Here is a 22,924-nt window from a genome sequence, read left to right as displayed (position 1 = left end):
TTTTTGAGTTATAATGAGAAATATGCTATTTTGACTGAAAGGTTGACCTTTCCAGTGACCTTCACCTTGACCTGATTACCCCCAAAATTTGATCAGGTGATCTACGGACCATTGCTCACCTACCCTGAAAATTTGAAGTCAGTTGGTTCAACCATCTAGATGCTAGATTGTTAACAGACAGACGCACACAAACAAAAACAAACAATGTCAAAGGTCATGGTGCCAAATGAAAGCCCGTATATGACTTCCTATATGTTGATAATGATAAACATCTCTCTATCACTAACTATTTTCGATTTATAATGGAAAATATGCAAATTTTAGCAATGACCTTGAGCCCCCTGACATTTGACCCCTAACCGCTATGAGAACTATGAGAGAGACCCCATCATGTAGCATATCCATGGAAGCAGAATTGAAAAACAAACATTTTGGAATTGGTTTGAAGGAAATATGATGAATATGAAGGAAGATATCACGGAAAAAAAAGATCTTGACCTTGATCTTGACCGGATGACCCTCAAAATGTTGGAGGTTCTATTTGAGACCAATGCCCATCTATCCTGAAAGTTTCATGAAGATTGGTCCAGCCGTTTTCCCATAATGTTGCTAACAAAGACAGAAACCCCACCGAAAACAATACCTCGCCCCCTGGTGGACTCCGTTCCGGGCGAGGTAAACATATATAAATGCAGGTAAGATATTTTAATTATGAACTTCGGCAGTCCAAACATTTTAATTGTTTTAGACTTCTTAATTTTTTATCCGTATGAAATCAGTAACCAATCTGTAATATATTGAAACGTCCGTATTACTGAAACGTAAATTATAGCATCCGTATTAAAATCTGTAACCACTCTGTATTTTGTATCCTTTTTCATTATATTTCCGTAATCCGTGACCTAACTGTATTATATCAACCGCTGGAGTGTGTACATGGGTTGTTTTGGAGCCCAAGCTGTACAGTGTGACCTGGAATAACGTGCTGCCACTTGTAAAAAAAACTTCCATGACTATTCCTAAGTTGCATGCATTTATTTCCCTGAGTGTCAGGACCAAGCGATATTATCGTCGGGATTGTAGTTGTGGTGTGACTGCTCCAGACTGGAACTCAATTCAGGCAGAGGGATAGTCAGAGTTACGGTATAGTTATCGGTGTTGTGGGATCAGGCCCTTACAGTGTAGTATCAGGTTCCTGTTTTTGGCTGACAGGAGTGGAACCAATGTAGTGATCTGCTATTGTAGCTCATCCATTTGAAGGTTTGACCTATGGTGCAAACTTTCTGAGATGCTTTTTTGCTCACTACGGTTGTAAAGAGTGTTTGTTTGAGCTACTGTAGACTTCCTGTCAGCTCACACCAGTCCGGTTGTGCTCGTCAGGTGGTAATAGGGGTGACACTGATGTTTACCTCGCCCACGATGGAGTAAGCGGGCGAAGTATTGTAATCAGTGCGGTTTGTTTGTGTGTCTGTCTGTTAAAAATCTAGCGTCTAGACGGTTGCACTGATTGACTTCAAATTTTCAGGGTAGGTGGGCAATGGTCCATAGATTACCTGATTAAATCTTGAGAGTAATTGGGTCAAGGTGAAGGTCAAGGTCATTGGAAAGGTCAACCTTTCGGTCAAAATAATATTTTCTATTATAACTCAAAATCGGTTGCCAATAGACAGATGTTTACTATCATGAGCATATAAGAACTCCCATATGGGCTTTCATTTGGCACCGTGATCTTCGACCTTGAGTGACTTTGAAATGTCAAACTCAAGGTCATGGATTTTCATAGGACTATAACCTGACAGCTGATGATTGAGAAATATTACCATTATCAACATATAGGTATAAAAGAAGTGCTGCCGGGCGAAGTTTGTTTTGTTGTGCGAATGGAATGAATGGAAAGTTATGATTGTCAGGATTTCCAGAAAGCTCCTGCTAAACTCTGTCCTCGGAAGGGGATTGGATTTTGTTGTACCGGTAAGAGTCTGCTAAAGAAATATATGTAAAAATAAGCTTCTTATTTTTAGGATAAAGTTGAAGGTTAACATGAGATTGAATCCCATTGTTCCTGTCATTTTCTCAGTTTGTTTGCGTCCACTGTGAATGTTAGCACTTGCGTGGGAGATTTTTTTGGAGGAACGTGCTCTGCAGTTTGAGTTGGAGTTTGTCTGAGCGGCAAGTAATGAACTCCTCAGCTCTGTCTCCTTTTTTTTTTTCCCCTTTGGCCTGCGAGGCAGTATATCTCTCTTGTCTTCACTCTTTCAGGGAGCTGACTCTTTCCTCCACTTGATTTTCCATTGCCTGTTCCCTGTGGTGGTAAATGCTTGGCATGTGGCTCTGACCATAGCTTACTTAAGAGGTGGTGCTTTAATGATGACTGACATGTGTAGAGTGCACTCTCTCTCTCTCTCTCTCTCTCTCTCCCCTCATGTCCTCCTGTGCTCTGCCCTGCTCTTAGCTGTGGTGTGGTGTGGAGCAGGTTGGCAGCTTTGTGAGCTGCTGTGCACCATGCATTGACCAGTTGGCATGCTGGCACAGGTAGCTTCAGGCACCAGGCCAGCTGGCATGGGCATGGCCCCGCCCCCAAACGACAGACGCAGTGCTTGGCACAGACTAGCCCAAAGGACAGGAGCTGGCTGCGTCCTACCATAGACTCAGTGGCCTGAAAATGTGCCATTCTCATGCAGTGCCTGCTGTCACTGAATACAGACACTAAACAGCCACATGACATTTATCCCCTTTACATTTTACATTCCGTTGCATATTTTAACGTCTTTTAATTTGAATCCTAAAGGGAGCAAAAGTATACAAAGACAATTTTTCTAACATGAAACTCTGGTTCTTTAACTTCTCTAATGAACACATGGGGTGTCATTTTAAACCATTTTTCGATGACAGAGATGCTGAAAGTTCGACATGTTGAGATTCTTTTCTGCTCACCATGGCTGTAAAGAGTAACTATTTGAGTTAGTGTGCTGTAGTGTAACACTTTGAGTTCAGGGAATGAGGAACTGGGAGACAGGCTTGACAACTCAAGGTGCGCTTTACTTTTGAGTTCACTTTTCAGTGACTTTATTTTCTATATTTTCCACTCTCTCACTCACTCTCTTGCTGTCTCTTGCTGTCTCTCTCTCGCTCGCTCTGTCTCTCTCTCTCGCTCTCTCTCTCTCTCTCTGATTATCGGCTTCTCTCCTTAAAGAACACAAAAGACACACAAATAAATTGCCAGTCATGAAACACAGCTGAAACTCATGACGTGTTACCTGCCGGTTCTACCTGACTCCTCACCGCCCACAGCTGACGCTCGACCACGCCCCCACTGCCACATGTAGCTTTCCTGTCATCTGGCGATCCTCCTTTGACCTCGCTCTCATCATGACACGTCATGATGCTCACTGGATGCTGTTTGTCTTTCGCACCATTCTGTGTCAACTCCAGAGACGGCTGTGTGTGAAAATCCCAGGAGATCAGCAGTTTCTGAAATACTCAAACCAGAACTTCATTTTAAAGTCAGAAAAGTTTAAAGTGTTTTTACAAAGACTAACATAGCAAAAATGAATTAATATGAAACAAAAATGTGACTTGAGTCACCAAGAAATTGGATTCATCTGTTATTTCGGCTCTTACACACACTGAAGCTTGCTATCACACACCAGTTTTGATGGTATTGTTAACATTGTTTACACTGATTGGGTATTTTAAAATAAACGTTAGTTTTAGTTTTGAAGTTGTCAAATAGTCTTTATCTTTTTTTTTTTTTTGGTCAGGATGTGAATACCACCAGGCCTCACACGATAATACACAGAAGTACTTGTATGATGTAACCTGTTACCATTACCTCATTATGCACCTCGGTGTATTTACAGGATCGGAGTAGCAGCAGTCAATCAGCACCTCGTATAGCTCTGCGTAACATCTCCGCTGGTGTTGCAGCCCTTATCTGAGTCATGTTTATGAGGCTTGTTCACACTTCTGTACTTTATGAGGGCTGAAACTCACTGGTACGCCGCACATATGCCAACACGCTGGCCAGCGACAGTCAGTGGAGAACGTATACAACACGCCTGGGCCTGATGAACATCTACACAGCCAGTTAACATGAAATCCAAGCCCATAACTTTTGTTGCTGTTGGCCAGCGGCATTGGCAGCCTAAATTTACCTGATTTAAACACTGTAGCTGAAGAGTAGTAAACACAAAATAAAACTAAAGTGTGTAACTTTGGATAGAAAAAAAGGCGGGGGGAGATTTTTCATTCAGATACAAGGACACTGTTGAAAATCAGAAGGAAATGCAGACATCATTCATCTGTAAAACCGGTATACAACTCGAAGGGCGCTTGGTAGAGTTCATACTTCCGCCAAGTCATGTATTCGGATTTGCATCAAAATCTAATCAGTTGTTTCTTGGCCAATGGCTCACCTTTCCACCAAATTTCATTAAAATCCGCTCACTATTGTTTGAGTTACGTTGGGAACAAACAAACGGAGGTGAAATCATAACCTCCTCCAATAAATTTGGCTGACAATTACCTTACAATTTAAATAAAACATTAAAAGCCATTTTAATTCAAACATTAAAAGCCATTATTTGGGAATAACGCAAGAAACATTAGTTTCTCAAAGTTTTATTTAAATGCTGAAGTTTATTTTGAAGTAAAATTGTGTCTCGCATATGCTTCAGTATGTTAGTTTAATGCAAAATACCATTGTTTTATTTGCAAGCTTTAGTTCCTTCCTGCAATTAGTACTCATTTAACCTCATTGACGTACAAAAATGCAAAAAAACAACAACAACAAAAACAGTCTTGAGATTAAAGACAATATAAAACGCATTTTAAACAAAGGTATATTTGTTTAAAATTAAGAAATTGCAAAGTAGACAGCAACATACAACACCTTTGGAAGTAACTGAAATCCAAGCCAAAGAAATAAAAACAAAGTTAGTGAGACCATGCTACAGAAATGAGCACTCATCTACAGTAAATAAATAAATATCTTATATACATGGCACGAGCTACTTCCGGTAAAATCGTGCACTCTGATTGGTTCCTTGGCAGGCAAGGTTTTCCCGTAATGCCCGTGGACGATTCCAGACTTTTTCTTTCCAAGGCGCCGGCTTTCAGTGTTACAAAAGACAAACAAAATGACAAAAAAAAGAACTGGAAATCAAAACGGAATCAAAAACGGCCGAAAGACAAACGAGTCACCGAGTTATTCAAGAAATGAGCAATGAAGAGCATTTAAACCGGTAACAGAAATTCAGTTTTGAAACCGCTAGCTGTTTATTCTGCATGCGTGACTCAGTTACGTTACAAATGTGACATGACTGAAAGAAAGCAGCTTCACGCCTCTTTATAATGACCATCTATTTTAATCTTAGAAATAAAAAAGCCATATAATAAACTTCTTATTAACCTCACTCACCCAGTCTTTACGGGAAAATATCAGACCTCGGTTGTTTTATATGGACCTTGCCGTACTGTCAGGACCTCAGTCTGGTATTATCCCGTAAAGATCTCGCACTCAGTTAGTATGCTGCATATGTGGTTGAACATTTCCTTAAGTACAGGATAAAACACTTGTGGCCATGTTGTTCTTGGAAAATGATCAGTGACGATGTGATGTAATGCAACGCGATGTTTCCAATTACAATATTTTCCACTAATAGAGTGTTTTATTAAAGGAGCATTAGGTAAGATTTGTCAAGAATAAGACGATAATGGTTACGTATTTTGAGTTGAAAAAGATCGGAATGATTTTCCATTCCCAGTCCAACACGTACACAAAACTCCGCCCCCACAACCTGCAGTGATTCAGCTAGAGTTAGCACGAAAGCTACATTCTAACACTGTAAATACGTGAAATTCCTATCATTCTAACTTAGGAGAATGGTCAAGCGTGGTAAAGACTAAATATCTGCCACAAAGCTAAAAAAAAACTTACAAAACTTTTTATTTGACTTTTCAGAAGGACCAAACAAAAACTGTGATAATCAAAAAGTAAATTTTCTAAAAATAAACACCACTTACTTGATATCGAGTCAGTAGCCTTGGCGAACCACGAGATGAATTTCATTCATCTTTTTATCTGCTGATTATCTTCCGATACTACAAAGTTATAACAAGGTTTCTCTTATTTCGTTTCTAGTTCTGATTAGTTCCGAAGATTATCGAGAATTAAAACGGTTAATCGAACTTGATCAGGATAAGTGCTGATTGGTTACAATCACTGTGTCCTAAATCACTCACTCGTTCACTACGCCATACAGAGGGAATTGCTATATAGAGGACTATATACCGAGCTCATTGATTAAATGATAAAACTTCTTCTTTGCCACGGCCTTTTTTTTTCCTTCTTTGCTGCGACACTACTTTTCATGATGCATTGTGAGATACTTTGAGTGCACTATATAGGGTGTAATAATGCTCACTATACATTCGGATAGCACTACAAAATGGTGATCTGACTATATAGTCCACTATGTAGTGAGGAGGGAGTGATTTGGGAGACATTGGGACACCATTTGCACCAAAAATGGTTTTGACCTTTTTGATGACCTTGACTGGATGACCCTCAAAATGTTGGAGGTTCTATTTGAAACCAATGCCCATCTATCCTGAAAGTTTCACAAAGATTGGTCCAGCCGTTTTCCCATAATGTTGCTAACAAAGAAACCCCACCGAAAACAATACCTCGCCCCCTGGTGGACTCCGTCCCGAGAGAGATGATGATGATGATGATGATAATAATAATAATAATAATAATAATAATAATAATCATCGTCTACACAATCTGTTGTAAGCCCAGCCATTCAGGCAATTCAAAACTCTATACAGATTGCATTTATATACTTGTCCAGGAGCAGTGTTGCTAATTCTGTGTCTAACTTCATCTCCTTCACTAAGAAAAAATAAGTTAATCCATCATCGAAAACACTGCCAAGGTTCATTCTCATTTTATTGTTTCTTGTCATTCTTTTTTTTTTTGTGTATTTTCACAGGGAATTATCTGGCTGCGCTGGGCATTGGCTGATTTCAGACTGATGTCATACAAGCCCTCCAGACTGTAAAGCAGGTTTCCAAATAAGAAATAATTAAAAAAAAAACCGACTACTGTACCTTTTAAATAAGAATTTGTTTATTATTAGCATTAGATTATGTGAAGCATTTGCGATAAAAGTCCCTGTGAATGAGTTATCCCAATAGCAGCAATAAAGTATTAGAAAAAGCACGTTAATAAAACCCTGTGATTCGAATTACAGCCTCCATTATTGCAAGAGCGGCGGTTATAGAACATTAATCAACCTTCTGACTAATCAGATTTTGGTGTTCAACAGCACTGTTGTATAATTTCATTTCCCATCATCTGAACATTTACGTTTGTAAGCCCAACTCGGTAATGTAGTACAAGTAACACGCACGGCCACATGCTGTGCCACCATTACGGCAACATACAGTGGTGCTTGAAAGTTTGTGAACCCTTTAGAATTTTCTATATTTCTGCATAAATATGACCAAAAACATCATCAGATTTTCACACAAGTCCTAAAAGTAGATAAAGAGAACCCAGTTAAACAAATGAGACAAAAATATTATACTTGGCCATTTATTTATTGATGAAAATGATCCAATATTACATATCTGTGAGTGGCAAAAGTATGTGAACCTTTGCTTTCAGTATCTGGTGTGACCCCCTTGTGCAGCAATAACTGCAACTAAACGTTTGCGGTAACTGTTGATCAGTCCTGCACACCGGCTTGGAGGAATTTTAGCCCATTCCTCCGTACAGAACAGCTTCAACTCTGGGATGTTGGTGGGTTTCCTCACATGAACTGCTCGCTTCAGGTCCTTCCACAACATTTCCATTGGAGTAAGGTCAGGACTTTGACTTGGCCATTCCAAAACATTCACTTTATTCTTCTTTAATCATTCTTTGGTAGAACGACGTGTGCTTAGGGTCGTTGTCTCGCTGCATGATCCACCTTCTCTTGAGATTCACTTCATGGACAGAAGTCCTGACATGTTCCTTTAGAATTTCACCTTCAAATTAACTGCTAATCCTAGAGGTTCATATACTTTTGCCACTCACAGATATGTAATATTGGATCATTTTCCTCAATAAAGAAATGACCAAGTATAATATTTTTGTCTCATTTGTTTAACTGGGTTCTCTTTATCTACTTTTAGGACTTGTGTGAAAATCTGATGATGTTTTTGGTCATATTTATGCAGAAATATAGAAAATTCTAAAGGGTTCACAAACTTTCAAGCACCACTGTATGAACACTGGAAAATAACTACCATGAAAATGTCTCGGAACAGATTTTGTGAATTATAGTGTGATTTCAAAGGGATGCTTTTGTCATAAAAACATTAACTCGACATTAATCCTAGCATTTGAGACACAGGCTCGATGTCCATAGTATAACATAACGTGCTAATTTATTCGAAATACCGTATGACTAAGGTACATTTGAAAATGACAATGACAATGAATTTTATTGATATCTACGACCCTTCCAGGAGGTATGAGATTATAAAAACTACACATTCAAAAAACACAATGAATATTTTTTACTAAATGACAGTCAGTTGGACTGAAAGAAGATTAAAAAAAAGTTTACTAATTACATTTGATATTTTCTAACATACAACAAATTTGAGATTCATCAATTAAAAAAAAAATACATTTCACCGAAGGTGGCGAAAATATTGCTGAAACATCTCACAAGAGACAAATGCAAAACAATCCACACACACCATGCCATCACAATTATGCCCGCGCACAAAGCGGTTTACTTGACAGCTAAATCAACACGGGTCTAATAAATGAAACTAAAAGGCATGAAATGTAAAAGTTTTCCAATTATGGAGCCTGGGAAGATGAGAGAGAAATGCAGGAGCTAGTAAGTTCTAATGAGGACCGACGTTCTGATGGTGGCCGCTGCAGTTTGTGCACAGAAAGCCACGGTTATTATCGCGACCTTTTAATAATTTATGCTTGTCCGAGCGATATGTTTTGTACATAGGTTTCATGTCTGAAGTATCAAACTTCAGTATTTCCATGTCTTTTACTTTTCTTCGTCTTTTAGTCAAAGAGTTGAAGGAGAGCTGGGCTTGTTGTTTGTGATCGAGCACGAACAATGTCTCTCTGATGTAGCATTGTTCCATTTCAGATTTGATCATAAATCGGGTCATGTGACGCCCAAGACGAAGCGAAAAGCGCAGAGGTTCAAAAGCAAACCAAAGAATTTCTCCACTTCAAATCCATATCCACTTCAATATACGAGTGCAATTTTCTTTCCATTGTACCGTTTATCTGTGCAATTTGCACACATTGTGCACAGAGAAAGGCTCTGAAAGTATCTAAATTTGATTAGAAGTTTGATAATAAGTTGTCAAGATGAAGAACAATGGCTTTGCTAATTTGCTTTACTACATGAGTGCACTTAATGAAACCGAGGTTGATGAGAATTGTAATTGTAACGACTAACTTTTTTTTTTTTTTTAAATCTAATTCATGTTTGAATACCAGTCCTGCAGCGATCATTAGTTTAACTTTGCCATTAAACCCAGGGAAAGTCTTAATTAGAGTAGTCTTTTCTGTAAGATTAGCTGTTTCTCTCAACTTTTTTTTTTCTCCTCAATTAGAAAAGGCTTTTCTGTGAGATTAGCTTTTTCCTCAGTTTATTTTCTAAATTGAGCTACAGAAGTCTGAGTTTACCTTAAAATGATATTTTTCATTTTGAATAAAAAATAATCTGTTTTTATGTAACCCTTTGATGCAAAACATGGGTCAAAAGTGACCCGGCTGAGTTTTTATCTTCTATATCTTTGCAATAAATTAATTCCATCATTCAGTATTCAAGGTATTCCTCAATTAACTTGTTTTTGATCATCATACATCCTTATTTTATTTTTTCCTTTCTTACTTTTTGAATAAAAACCCTTTTTGTATCACTACCCTTCTAATGCACGACATGGGTCAAAAACCACCTGCGTTCATTTTCCAGGTTATTTCATGTATGGCTGAGTGTTTCTATGATATACTTTTGAAATAAATTCATTTTGTCATTTACTTTTCCAAATATGCAGTAAATATCTTGTTTTTGTTTAGCACAAGTCATCATTTTTATTTTTCCTTTCTTAAGTTATGAACAAGCACAGCTTTTGTAATTCTACATCAAGTTTACACACATGGGTCAGAACCGACCCGCATGCATTTACTCCAGCGTTTGGTGGGAACTGTGAATTGTGCTCGTGTCGGACATTTCACAGCTCAGCACAGCGCCCTTTGCCCATCTAATACATGGAAGTAAATGTTTTTCAATTGTTCTAACATTACCTTAGAAAAAAATGGATTATGTTTAGGTTACCTTGAGAGTGAGTAGATTACTTGTCAGAAAGTTACAAGTAATTACTATTAGCTACCGAGCTGTTGACATATTCTACTTTAGTTAGCTAATTTTATTGTAGTTGGCTTAGCTAACTACATAGTTAATAAATAAATAACTGGCCCCATTCACTGCTAAAGTAATTACTTGAAACAAATTATTATTATAGTATTAAGACATTTAATTTTAAATCACACTTGGATGACCCATGTGTAGTAATATAAAAAGTATTTTTGTTCATAAAGTAGAAAAGAAAAAAATTAATTAATGATTTGTGGTAATTAAAAACAAGATATTTAAAGAATACTTGGAATATTCAGTCATAAAATAAACTGATTTCAAAAGATAGAGCAAAGAAAAACTCAGCATGAAATAACCTGGAAAATGAATGCGGGTCATTTTTGACCCATGTTGTGCATTAGAAGGGGTGCGCATATGTTTTGCATCAAAGGGTTAATATGCTTCCAGTACATATATCAACTTCAAATTTACACACAATGTCTTTTGACTTTGTTCTTATAGTTAATAAATATTTGGAACCAATATTACCCGTGTGCTCCGGCCCAAAGAGAAGCATACGTTGCTTGAAAATCACAATGTACTTTTCTGCATTAATGCTGCCATCACAGAAGTGTAAGGTACCTTTGCCAAGGGCACTGACACAACCCCATACCATGACAGACCCTTGATTTTGGACTTGCTGCTGGTAACAGTCTGGATATTTATTCATTTATTTATTTATTTGTCCGTCCGGCGCACACGTCATCCATTTCTTCCAAAAGAGACCAAAACACATTTCATCACTGATCATCACTAATCCCGAGCCCACGTGGTTATATCAGCTATAGATGAATGGCGGTTCTTGATGCAGTGCCATCTGAGGTGGTGTTTACATTAGACCGTATCCGTCTCGTTTTCGTCGCGGATGCACTGTCCGTTCACATTAAAACGCCGGGAAACGACTCCACAGGCGGAACAACTTGAATCCGCCAGGGCCCACGTATTCAATCCATTACGTATCTGATCCGGTGCTGTGTAAACATTGAGAAACGAGGATACGCTGTGCTGAGCTCTAGCTGACGTCGTCATTGGACAACGTCACTGTGACATCCACCTTCCTGATTCGCTGGCATTGGTCATGCCACGTGCTGACGTCGTCATTGGATAACGTCACTGTGACATCCACCTTCCTGATTCGCTGGCGTTGGTCATGCCACGTTGGTCATGTGACGCGACTGCTGAAAAACGGCGCGGACTTTCACTTCCTGCTATTTGTCCCGAATCACTGCTCGTGCGCTTCACTCGCGCGCTCTGTGAGCTGCGCAGGGCCAGAGTGCGCACCCTCCAGAGGGCACTCGCTGTTCAGGGCGGAGTGATTTGGAGCGCAGGATGCCTGCGGAGCCGAGGGTATCCGTGTATTGGCGTTGCTGTGTGCACGCGAATCGTTTTAAAAATGTTAATCTGATGATCCGCTGATACGGTCTAATGTAAACCCCACCTGAGAGAGCAGAGATCACAGGTGTTCAGCTTAGGCTTGGGCCCTTGCCCTTTGTGCACCGAAATTCCTCCAGATTCCTTGAAACTTTTAACGATATTATGTACCATAGAGAGTGAAATATTTTTCTTTGAAGCACATTGTTTTGAAACATTTCAATAATTTTCTCACACATTCGTTGACAAACTGGAGATCCTCGGCCCATCTTTGCTCCTCAAAGTCTACGCCTTTCCTGGAGACTGATTTTGTACCAAATCATGATTACAGTCACCTGTTGACATCCCCTGTTTCAAACCACATTATTTAATTGTTTTACCTCATGACTAGCCCTAAATTGTCCCATCACAGCTTTTTTTTGGAAATGTGTTTACAGGTCTGAAACGCAGGAATGGATGGATATTAACAAATGAAATGAAGCTGACCAACAAAACATGACATATCTAGGCTAGGGTTCATTCTGTCTACAATGAAATACAAGTCAAAGAAAATTTAGAAATCACTGCTTTTCTTTTTACATTTTCCATACCACCCAAACTTTTTTTTTTTTTACAATTTGGAGTTGTACATTAAGATTTTGGAGCAAAATATTTTGCCTTCTGCCAAGATGTCCAGGTAGATTTCAACAAGACAACGCAAAACCACATTTTGCAGACATTACAAAGGCATGGCTGTGGAAGAAGAGGGTGACTGTTCCCAATAGAGAATGTGTGGCGAGATTTGAAACCAAAAATATGACAACGACGACCCCGTTCTGTTTCACACCTTAAAGTGCATATTCTGGACCAATTTCGTTTTTTTTTTATATGAAAGTATCTCCCTTTACACACTCATCCAGAAGGGTAATTTTGCACAAGGCCATCTGTCTACAGCAGAAAAAAATAAAATAACAAAACGCGTCTGGAAAAATCCCAAGGGAGTCTGGAGCCAGATTCGTGACGTCACCTGCGGAAGCGCCAGCAGGCTGCACGAGCTTTGCACGGTTTCAGTGCACAGCCTGTGTAGACCAAGTGCTCCCATTTCTCTCTCATTGTCCGGTCTTTTGGAAAACGATGAGCACTAATCCCATCAAGATTGGTGTTGCTACACCCTCCTACGATACATCTGTTAACCATTTTAATAATTACGTGATAACGTTGAAGAAATTTGCAGAAAACCACCAGGTCGTTTTCTCATAAACAAACCAGCGCTGGCGTAGGATTCAGAGGGAGGCGTCCTGCACGCGACGTCACGAAAATCAATGTTTGACGGGAAATCCAAATGCCAAGTTTTTTCAGAGGCGGACCAATTCGCCTCAAATGGCTTGATTTCAACTGAATTTTTCTGGTATTGCGCAAGGTAAAAAAATTGCACAAAATGTAAAATGTAACAGATATTTGACCAAAGTTTAATATAAAATAGGAGAATTACATTGATCTTGCTCCTGAATTTACCCGTGATATGCACTTTAAGACCTGTTTGTGGGAAGAATGAGACAAAATAACATCTCAGACACTTCATCACTTGGTGTCTTCAGTTCCTAAACATCTTTTCAGTGTTGTGAGAAGGAATGGTGTGTTAAATGCTTTACTGTCCCAAACTTTTCTTTAATGTATTGCAAGAATCAAAATTCACGTTTAATTTTTTTTTCAAAATAATTAAGTCACTTCATGTCTTAAAGTAATGATGGATGTCGTTTCTCTTGACTTAGTTGAGCGATTCTTGGCATAATATGGATTACTGCAGGTGTGGAATAGTTAAACAAATGAGACAAAATTATTAGACTTGGTCGTTTATTTATTGAGGAAAATTATCCAATATCACATATGAGTAGCAAAAGTATATAAACCTCTAGAATTAGCAGTTGATTTGAAGGTGAAATTAGAGTCGGGTGTTTTCCATCAATGGGATAAAAATCAGATGTTGAGTGGGCACCCTGTTTTATTGACAGAACAGAGATCTATCTGAAGTCTGATCTTCACAACGCATAGTCATGGAAGTGTATCACTGCATGCAGGGTGTCCGCGGAGTCTAAAAAAGTCTAAAATTACACATTTTCAATTTTAGGCCTAAAACAGTCTAAAATACAGAGATATTTTGCACTGTTGGTCTAAAATCTCATTTGGGTAATTTAAGACCTAGGGTTGTGTTGCCAGATTGGGCGGTTTTAAGTGCGTTTTAGCGGGTTTTGAACATATTTTGGGCTGGAAAACGTCAGCAGTATCTGGCAACACTGCCGGCGGGAAGATTTCCTGGTTCTGGTTTACAGCGCTGACTCAGTTCGTGCAATTGCTGGTGTTGCGTAGGCTACCGTGTAAGCTCTGTCAATTTCAGCGACAAATTAAAAATGGAAGTGGACGAATTGGTTCCTAAAAGAACTAATAAGGGGTCAGTCATCTGGCATTTTTTTTGATATCGCGAGGAGGACGTGGAACAGCAAATGCCAGTTTGTAAAGTGTGCAAAAAAACCTGTCATCACGAAAGGCAGTAGCACGAATATGTTCCATCACCTGAAACTCACCCGGTACAGTATGAAGAGTCTCTTAAACTCCGAACTACTTGCCCACGAGCTAAAACCCCCCACGAGCTAAACAAATGACCATAGCAGCCTCGTTCTCCAAAGCCACCCTATATGAGAAAACGAGTCAGAGATGGAGAGCTATAACGGATGCGATCACTGACTTCATTGCCGAAGACATGATCCCAGTTAGTGTAGTGGAAAAACTAGGCTTCCAAAAATTACCAAACGCACTCAATCCCAAATATGAGTTGCCTGGTCGCAGACATTTTACAGAGAAGGCAATACCGGAATTATACACATCTGAGAGGCAGAGCCAGAAAACATTCAGTTCAAAAGTGTGCAAAGAGAAAAATGATGTTTTGCAGATCTCTTTCTTCTCTCCCTCAATCTCTCTCTCTATTGTGAATGTTCCAGTGGTTCTCAGTAGTCAGGTTAATAGCTTGGAGATCTATTTTTTTAAATAATTTAATGAATGAGCACTTTTCTTATTTAGGCTAAATGTCTTTCTCAGTGTTGAGCTTGCACTTTATTGGTTTGAGCTCTGAGCAGCTCTGTATTGTGTTGCCCCTTTGTTGCAATTTTCAAGATTGTTTTTGCAGTTTGTGCCACATCTTTGTTGAATAAAAATAGTCTTATTTCAATTCAATTGTGATTAATCACCAACATGAAAATTTAAAATGTGTTGTTGAAAACCACCTGTAAAGTTAACCAAGAATGTTATTTAATCTGCAGGGATTGTAGTGAAAACAGTAAAGAGTAAAAGTTAGATTTCATGGGGTCCTTTAGAGGAGATTTAAATATCTCATCTCATCTCATTATCTCTAGCCGCTTTATCCTGTTCTACAGGGTCGCAGGCAAGCTGGAGCCTATCCCAGCTGACTATGGGCGAAAGGCGGGGTACACCCTGGACAAGTCGCCAGGTCATCACAGGGCTGACACATAGACACAGACAACCATTCACACTCACACCTACGGTCAATTTAGAGTCACCAGTTAACCTAACCTGCATGTCTTTGGACTGTGGGGGAAACCGGAGCACCCAGAGGAAACCCACGCGGACACGGGGAGAACATGCAAACCCCACACAGAAAGGCCCTCGCCGGCCACGGGACTCGAACCCAGGACCTTCTTGCTGTGAGGCGACAGCGCTAACCACTACACCACCGTGCCACCTAGATTTAAATATATCAAGATATATATCGTACATCGTGAAATGGAGAAAATGTATCGGGATATTCATTTTTTTCCCATATCGCACAGCCCTATTGTCATGGTTTGTAGCAAAATGGGCAAATGCAAGTTTAACGACTGCTGGCTTGAACGCAATAATTTCGTAGACTGGTTAAAACGTGTACCAAACAATCCGTTTGAGGCGTACTGCACATTGTGCAAAAGAACACTCAAACTCAGCACCCTAGGTGTAAAGGCACCGGAATCGCACGCGAAAGCGGAGAAGCACCAGGCTGCCATAAAAGTCTGCAACAATCGCATGCCATCACTCAGTTTTGTTCACCGTTGTCAGGTCCAAGCACATCTCGAGACGGTGTATCAGCTAACTCCGTGCAAACTGTAATGCTACAACACGCAAACCGTATGGAATTGAATGCCTCATCCTCAAGTGATTTGCGGGATGTCTTTGGCTCCACTGCAACTTAGTTCCTCATTAATGCAAGAGCGTGCCCTAGGGATGTAATGAGTTCATTGATGAATGATAATAAATTTTGTTATTTCGAAAGTAATTCAGGCTCTCCCAATTTTCTTTTTTTTTTTTGTGCGGCATAAGTCTTAAATTTAACCTGCTATGATCTTAAAAAGGTCTTAAAAAGTCTTAAATTGAACTTGTTCAAGCCTGCAGACACCCTGTGCATGAACCAAGGAAATTTCTGAGGGCAGAAAAAGAGTTGTTGGGGTGGAAAAGGTTACAAAACAATGGAGTTTGGACTCCACCGATCCACAGTAAGACAGATGGTGGAAATTCAACATCACTGTTACCCTTCCCAATAAAGATCTCGCCAAGATCACGCAAGGTGTATAATAGTCTGCGAGGTCACAAAGGAAGCCAGGGAAACTTCGAAGAAACTAAAGGTCTTTTATGAGTCTCCCATTAGGAGAACACTGAACAACAGTGGTGTGCATGGCAGGGTTGTAGGGAGAAACCCACTGCTTGCCTGACTACAGTTTGTTAAAAATCACATAGACAAGCCAGAAGGCTATTGGAAAAAAGTTTTGTAGACGGATGAGACCAAAATAGAACTTTTTTGTTTAAATGAGAATTATTATGTTTGGAAAAAGGGAAAAAAAATATCTGCATTCCAGGAAAAGAGCCTTATGCCTTCTGTGAAACATGGTGGTGGTAGTATCATGGTTTAGGCCTGTTTTGCTAAATCTGGACCAGACAGATTACCATCACTGATGAAACAATGAATTCTGAATTATACCAGCGAATTCTAAAGGAAAATGTCAGGACATCTGTCTGTGAACTGAATCTCAAGAGAAGGTGGGTCATGCAGCAAGACAACGACCCTAAGCACACAAGTCATTCTACCAAAGAATGGTTAAAGAAGAATAAAGTTAATGTTTTGGAATGGCCAAGTCAAAGTCCTGACCTTAATCCAATGGAAATGTTGTGTGAGCAGATCATGTGAGGAAACCCACCAACATCCCAGAGTTGAAGCTGTTCTGTACGGAGGAACGGGCTAAAATTCCTCCAAGCCGGTGTGCAGGACTGATCAACAGTTACCGCAAACGTTTAGTTGCAGTTATTGCTGCACAAGGGGGTCACACCAGATACTGAAAGCAAAGGTTCACATACTTTTGCCACTCACAGATATGTAATATTGGATCATTTTCCTCAATAAATAAATGACCAAGTATAATATTTTTGTCTCATTTGTTTATTTCATCTTCACTTTTAGGGCTTGTTTGAAAATATGATGTTGTTTTAGGTCATATTTTTGCAGAAATAAAGAAAATTCTGAAGGGCTTGCAAACTTTTGAGCACCAGAGTATACCATCTCATCTCATTATCTTTATCCTGTTCTACAGGGTTGCAGGCAAGCTGGAGCCTATCCCAGCTGACTACGGGTGAAAGGTGGGGTACACCCTGGACAAGTCGCCAGGTCATCACAGGGCTGACACATAGACACAGACAACCATTCACACTCACATTCACACCTACGGTCAATTTAGAGTCACCAGTTAACCTAACCTGCATGTCTTTGGACTGTGGGGGAAACCGGAGCACCCGGAGGAAACCCACGCGGACACGGGGAGAACATGCAAACTCCACACAGAAAGGCCCTCGCCGGCCATGGGGTTCGAACCCAGGACCTTCTTGCTGTGAGGCGACAGTGCTAACCACTACACCACCGTGCCGCCATATCTTCGTTTATTCTAATGAATAATGAAACTTTTTCATAGTTATAAGTACAAAATCAAAAGTATTTGTGTGTAAATTTTAAACGGATTTATAAAGTGCACCGGGAGTGTGTGACGCTGTATATTTCATTCATATTTTCCACAATATTAAATGTAACTACAGTACAGGGTGTTTCAAAAAATTTGATCTTATTTGAGATGTAAATATCCCAGAAACTACATAGTCTAGGCAAATGAAACGGAACAGGCTCCATGTTGAGCAATATAAGATTTATTCCTTAAAATCTGAATGAGAAATCCAAAAGGTATGTGGAGTCCATGAACGATTTCACAAATGTTTAATATTTGCACCGCCTGAGACACGGCACACGTCAAGTCCAGCTCCTGCCAAACACGCTGCAGCATGTCTTTGGTCACAGTCTCCACTGCTTGCTCTTCTTATGGACTTCTTGGGGCTTCGCAGGATTTTTTCGCGAACCCGCTCACTCGACTTGTCTTTTCCAATGCTGGTGGGCGTCCAGATCCTTTTGCCCTGCATAGCCAGCCAGCCTTCCTCTTTGAACTTTTTGTGACGTGTCCAAATCTGCATTGCAGTTGGTGCATTTTTAGAGAATTCTCTCATAAATGCACCCTGCAGTCTTGTTCGAGCGTACTCTAACACACAAAACGCCTTTTCTTTTCCAGCGAATGGCATTTCTATACCTAAAAAGATAAAAACGAAAAACATCAAACATAAAATTTTGACCTGTTTCCACACATGCTGTTAAAATTTGAGGTCAATTGAACGAGAATTGGCAAACTTATTAGATTGTGAAATGATATCACATTTTTTCGAAACCCCCTGGATCAAATGTATGATGTGTTATGCTTTCTCATCTCATCTCATCTCATTATCTGTAGCCGCTTTATCCTGTCCTACAGGGTCGCAGGCAAGCTGGAGCCTATCCCAGCTGACTACGGGCGAAAGGCGGGGTACACCCTGGACAAGTCGCCAGGTCATCACAGGGCTGACACATAGACACAGACAACCATTCACACTCACATTCACACCTACGGTCAATTTAGAGTCACCAGTTAACCTAACCTGCATGTCTTTGGACTGTGGGGGAAACCGGAGCACCTGGAGGAAACCCACGCGGACACGGGGAGAACATGCAAACTCCGCACAGAAAGGCCCTCGCCGGCCACGGGGCTCGAACCCGGACCTTCTTGCTGTGAGGCGACAGCGCTAACCACTACACCACCGTGCCGCCCCGTGTTATGCTTTAATAAATAAAATAATATTTGCATTGGGCGGCACGGTGGTGTAGTGGTTAGCGCTGTCGCCTCACAGCAAGAAGGTCCTGGGTTCGAGCCCCGGGGCCGGCGAGGGCCTTTCTGTGTGGAGTTTGCATGTTCTCCCCGTGTCTGCGTGGGTTTCCTCCGGGTGCTCCGGTTTCCCCCACAGTCCAAAGACATGCAGGTTAGGTTAACTGGTGACTCTAAATTGAGCGTAGGTGTGAATGTGAGTGTGAATGGTTGTCTGTGTCTATGTGTCAGCCCTGTGATGATCTGGCGACTTGTCCAGGATGTACCCCGCCTTTCGCCCGTAGTCAGCTGGGATAGGCTCCAGCTTGCCTGCGACCCTGTAGAAGGATAAAGTGGCTAGAGATGAGATGAGATGAATATTTGCATTGCTGAATGGTTGTGGTATAAGAGGAATAGAACACTTCAGGACGTGCTGTTATTGGAAAATAATGAACTTTGTCATGTTTTATTGCTTAATTGTGAAATACTACGATTAATAGACCATATAGTGATTTAATAAATGATGAAATAATATTTTATGATAGTGGTATGTAGGCTTGATCGTTGCTTTTCAAGCTGCCTGGATAAACAGTGATGTATACCTGGTTTTCAGTGATGAGAGCATTACAGGTTGAATTTTCCTGCACTTTGCTTCATCAGAATAGTTTTGTGTTCGAAAAGCTTTGGTCTGGAGACTGTTTCGTTCACATAAAAGGAGCACACTATAGTTGCTAGGGTGCTTTGCCGTCTGGAAGTTGATAGAGCTCTTTGCACAAAAGCATTTATTTTTGGCATATGAGACACACCTGCACATTTTAAAGCACATTCAATGCACTTACGGCCTCTACGGCTGCGGTCTAGAATGCGTATATAAGAACCTGCGATTGGCTGCAGTTCAAATTGGAGTGCTTTATGTCCTATCACTGCTTTATCATAGTAATTTATCGAGGACCGAAGTGCATGCTTTCATCTGCTTTAAAAGAATGTTCTGGTTTGGTCTGGATTTTGATTTGTACCTTGTTTTAGGACACCATCTTGGTCCTCATGGCCGTGCTGGTCTTCCTGCTGGGGGTTTACGCCTTCTTCTACCTCAACCTGAGCACCGAGCTGAACCTGGACACGGACCTGGACTAAAGAACCCGAAAGATCACGAAGGAATCTGCGAGGACAGAGGCTGTTACAGTCAGAAAGTGTTCTACTCCAACAGAACCTCTCAGTGCTCTTTTTGTCTGCTAAGAACCCACTGATTGGACCCTAGGTTTTGGTTTTGAAGATGCTGACCATCTGCTTTTGCACATTTTATGAATACGTTCCTATGGGTTTCGAAGTTAATTAATTGAAGGTAGTTATTCAGAATCCAGGTCACCATAAGTGGCTTTTAGGAGTCCAAGGAATGAACCACGATTAAGTATTTCTTTGCTTAAGGCTTTTTTTTTTTCCTGTTCCAGTGCTTCCTTTGTTTTTATATCTTCTGGGATTTATGGAAATCTTGTTGTTGTTGTTTTTTTTCCTTCCCCACAGCTCAGGATATTAAAGATGTAAAGCCGACTGAGTGTGTGTGTGTGTGTTGAGTCATTGCCCGTCTTATTATATCCTTAAATAATCAGTGTTTATGAATCGCTAGCAATAAAAGGCATAATTTTGTCATGAAGATCTTAGTGAGCTCTTCATTCCTTAAGAACCTGCATGGTCCATGAGTATGCATTTGGGGAATATAAAGCTTGGCATTCCAGATGAATTTGGATTTTATTTTATATATTATAGCTCATGCAGACATTCAGAACTGACTTGTTTTAGTCCAGAGTCTGGAAGTTGGTTTACGGTATTATTGCCTGTGTGAAACTTCTTTTGCTCAGGATTAATGTTCAGTACATTTTGTTAGGAAGGATTTTCACCAGTGGATGTTCAATTCAAAGAAAGTTGTTGGGTTTTTTTTGTACTCCATTTCTTTTGAAGGATTTTGACAGACCATAATAAAACATGAATTGTTTACGGATGTACCACAGTACTCTTTCTTTCTTACTTCTTTCTTCTTTTGAAGTTCACACTAGCAAGCAACGAAGCAACAGACGACTGTTTGTTTTCTGTGCACCACAATTTCAGCTACAAAGCCGCAGCAGAAACCAGCAACATTTGCTTATCAATGTTAGATTTTCTTAATTTTATGCAATTAGATACACTCACCGGCTACTTTAATAGGAATTTGTTCTTGATTCTAAGTTCTTGGCTGCAGGACTGGAACCCAATGTGGTCTTCTGCTGTTGCATGCTGAGATGCTTTTCTCCTCACCACGGTTGGAAAGAGTTGCTATGAGTTACTATATCCTTCCTGGCCAAAAAGCTCGAACCAATCTGTTCATTTTCCTCTGACCTCTCTTATCAACAAGGCGTTTGTTTCCACCCACAGAACTGTCGCTCACTCACTCAATGTTTTTTGTTTTCCGCACCATTCTGTGTAAACTCTACAGACTGTTGTGAGTGAAAACCCCAGGAGATCAGCTGTTTCTGAAATACTCAAACCAGTCCATCTGGCTCAAACCAACACCCATGCCACAGTGAAAGAAAGTCACGCTTTGAGATCATGATTTTTCCCGTTCTGATGTTTGAAGACATGAACATTAACTGAAGCTCTTGATTTGTATCTGCATAATTTTATGCATCGTTCTGCTGTCAAGGGATCGTTAATTAGATAACGGCATAAAACAGCAGGTGGGTGTATGCTGTGATAAAGTTACAAATCCAAACAATTGCCTTGAATGTTTCTTTGGACCAGTCCTTTAGCATGTACAGTCTGATATCTTTAATAGTTATTCCACAAAATCGAGTCGTACATGAGCTGATGGCCGACAAGGCGCGTAGCACTGAGTCGGCTATAATCCATGTACGACGAGATTGAGTGGAATGACTGTTTTATTCTATCCACATTCACTGGATTTTGAAAAACAGGGCATTTTTATTTTTTGCAAATTCGATCGATAAAACTTCATACAAAACCGTCTGACAAAATCATTTCCGCTTCGAATGTAAACAAACCGGTGAAATGACAGTAGTGATTTGTGAAAAATGCTGTAATCATAATGCTTGAAAAACAAAGACATGTTCTTACTATCAAATACTTTCATTCCATATTTTGTTTGTTTTTTGTATTTTTGGGGTTTTGTTTTCGAGTAGGGTTTTTATTTCATCCTCGGTTGGTTCAGCAACACGCTCCGCCGTTTTGTTTTTCTCTACTCACCGTGTATGAGCTGATATCCTAGTAGTAGAGTAGCCAATCAGAGCACACGATTGCTTATATCCAGTTATTGTGGACAGAATATTTATTTATTTAGGTTCCTCGCTTTATTTCCTACCAATTACTTCCACAAATGGAAAAAGAACATGACTCTAGTTTCATCTCATTCTCATCAAATGTGGAGTGAAACCTTCTGAAGAAGAGGAAGTAGCAGAGATCATTGCCTCTGGTGAGTCTGCTTAGCTACTACACATATACATACATACAGTTGAAACCGTATATTTACATACACTTTAGGAAAAGACACAATCTTTTTTTTTTCTCATAGTCAGACATGAAATCAGACATTCACTTTAACTTTTTCATGTCTGTCTGAGGGGCGGCACGGTGGTGTAGTGGTTAGCACTGTCGCCTCACAGCAAGAAGGTTCTGGGTTCGAGCCCCGGGGCTGGCAAGGGCCTTTCTGTGTGGAGTTTGCATGTTCTCCCCGTGTCCGTGTGGGTTTCCTCCGGGTGCTCCGGTTTCCCCCATAGTCCAAAGACATGCAGGTTAGGTTAACTGGTGACTCTAAATTGACTGTAGGTGTGAATGTGAGTGTGAATGGTTGTCTGTGTCTATGTGTCAGCCCTGTGATGACCTGGCGACTTG

General features: G+C 40.2%; 1 protein-coding gene across 1 annotated transcript in view; it reads left to right on the top strand.

Annotated features, from left to right (window-relative positions):
- The window catches only part of triqk (triple QxxK/R motif containing), a 107,066-nt gene extending 86,031 nt beyond the window's left edge, over positions 1–21,035 (top strand). The window contains exon 4 of the mRNA XM_060904054.1: positions 20,072–21,035. Within this exon, the coding sequence (XP_060760037.1) occupies positions 20,072–20,179 (108 nt within the window). The 3' untranslated portion in view covers positions 20,180–21,035. The remainder of the gene's footprint in view (positions 1–20,071) is intronic.
- The last annotated feature ends 1,889 nt before the right edge of the window (positions 21,036–22,924 follow it).

The sequence above is a fragment of the Neoarius graeffei genome, chromosome 22 (assembly GCF_027579695.1).
Source record: "Neoarius graeffei isolate fNeoGra1 chromosome 22, fNeoGra1.pri, whole genome shotgun sequence".
Classification (NCBI taxonomy): domain Eukaryota; kingdom Metazoa; phylum Chordata; class Actinopteri; order Siluriformes; family Ariidae; genus Neoarius; species Neoarius graeffei.
This window is presented reverse-complemented; position numbering and strand designations above follow the sequence as displayed.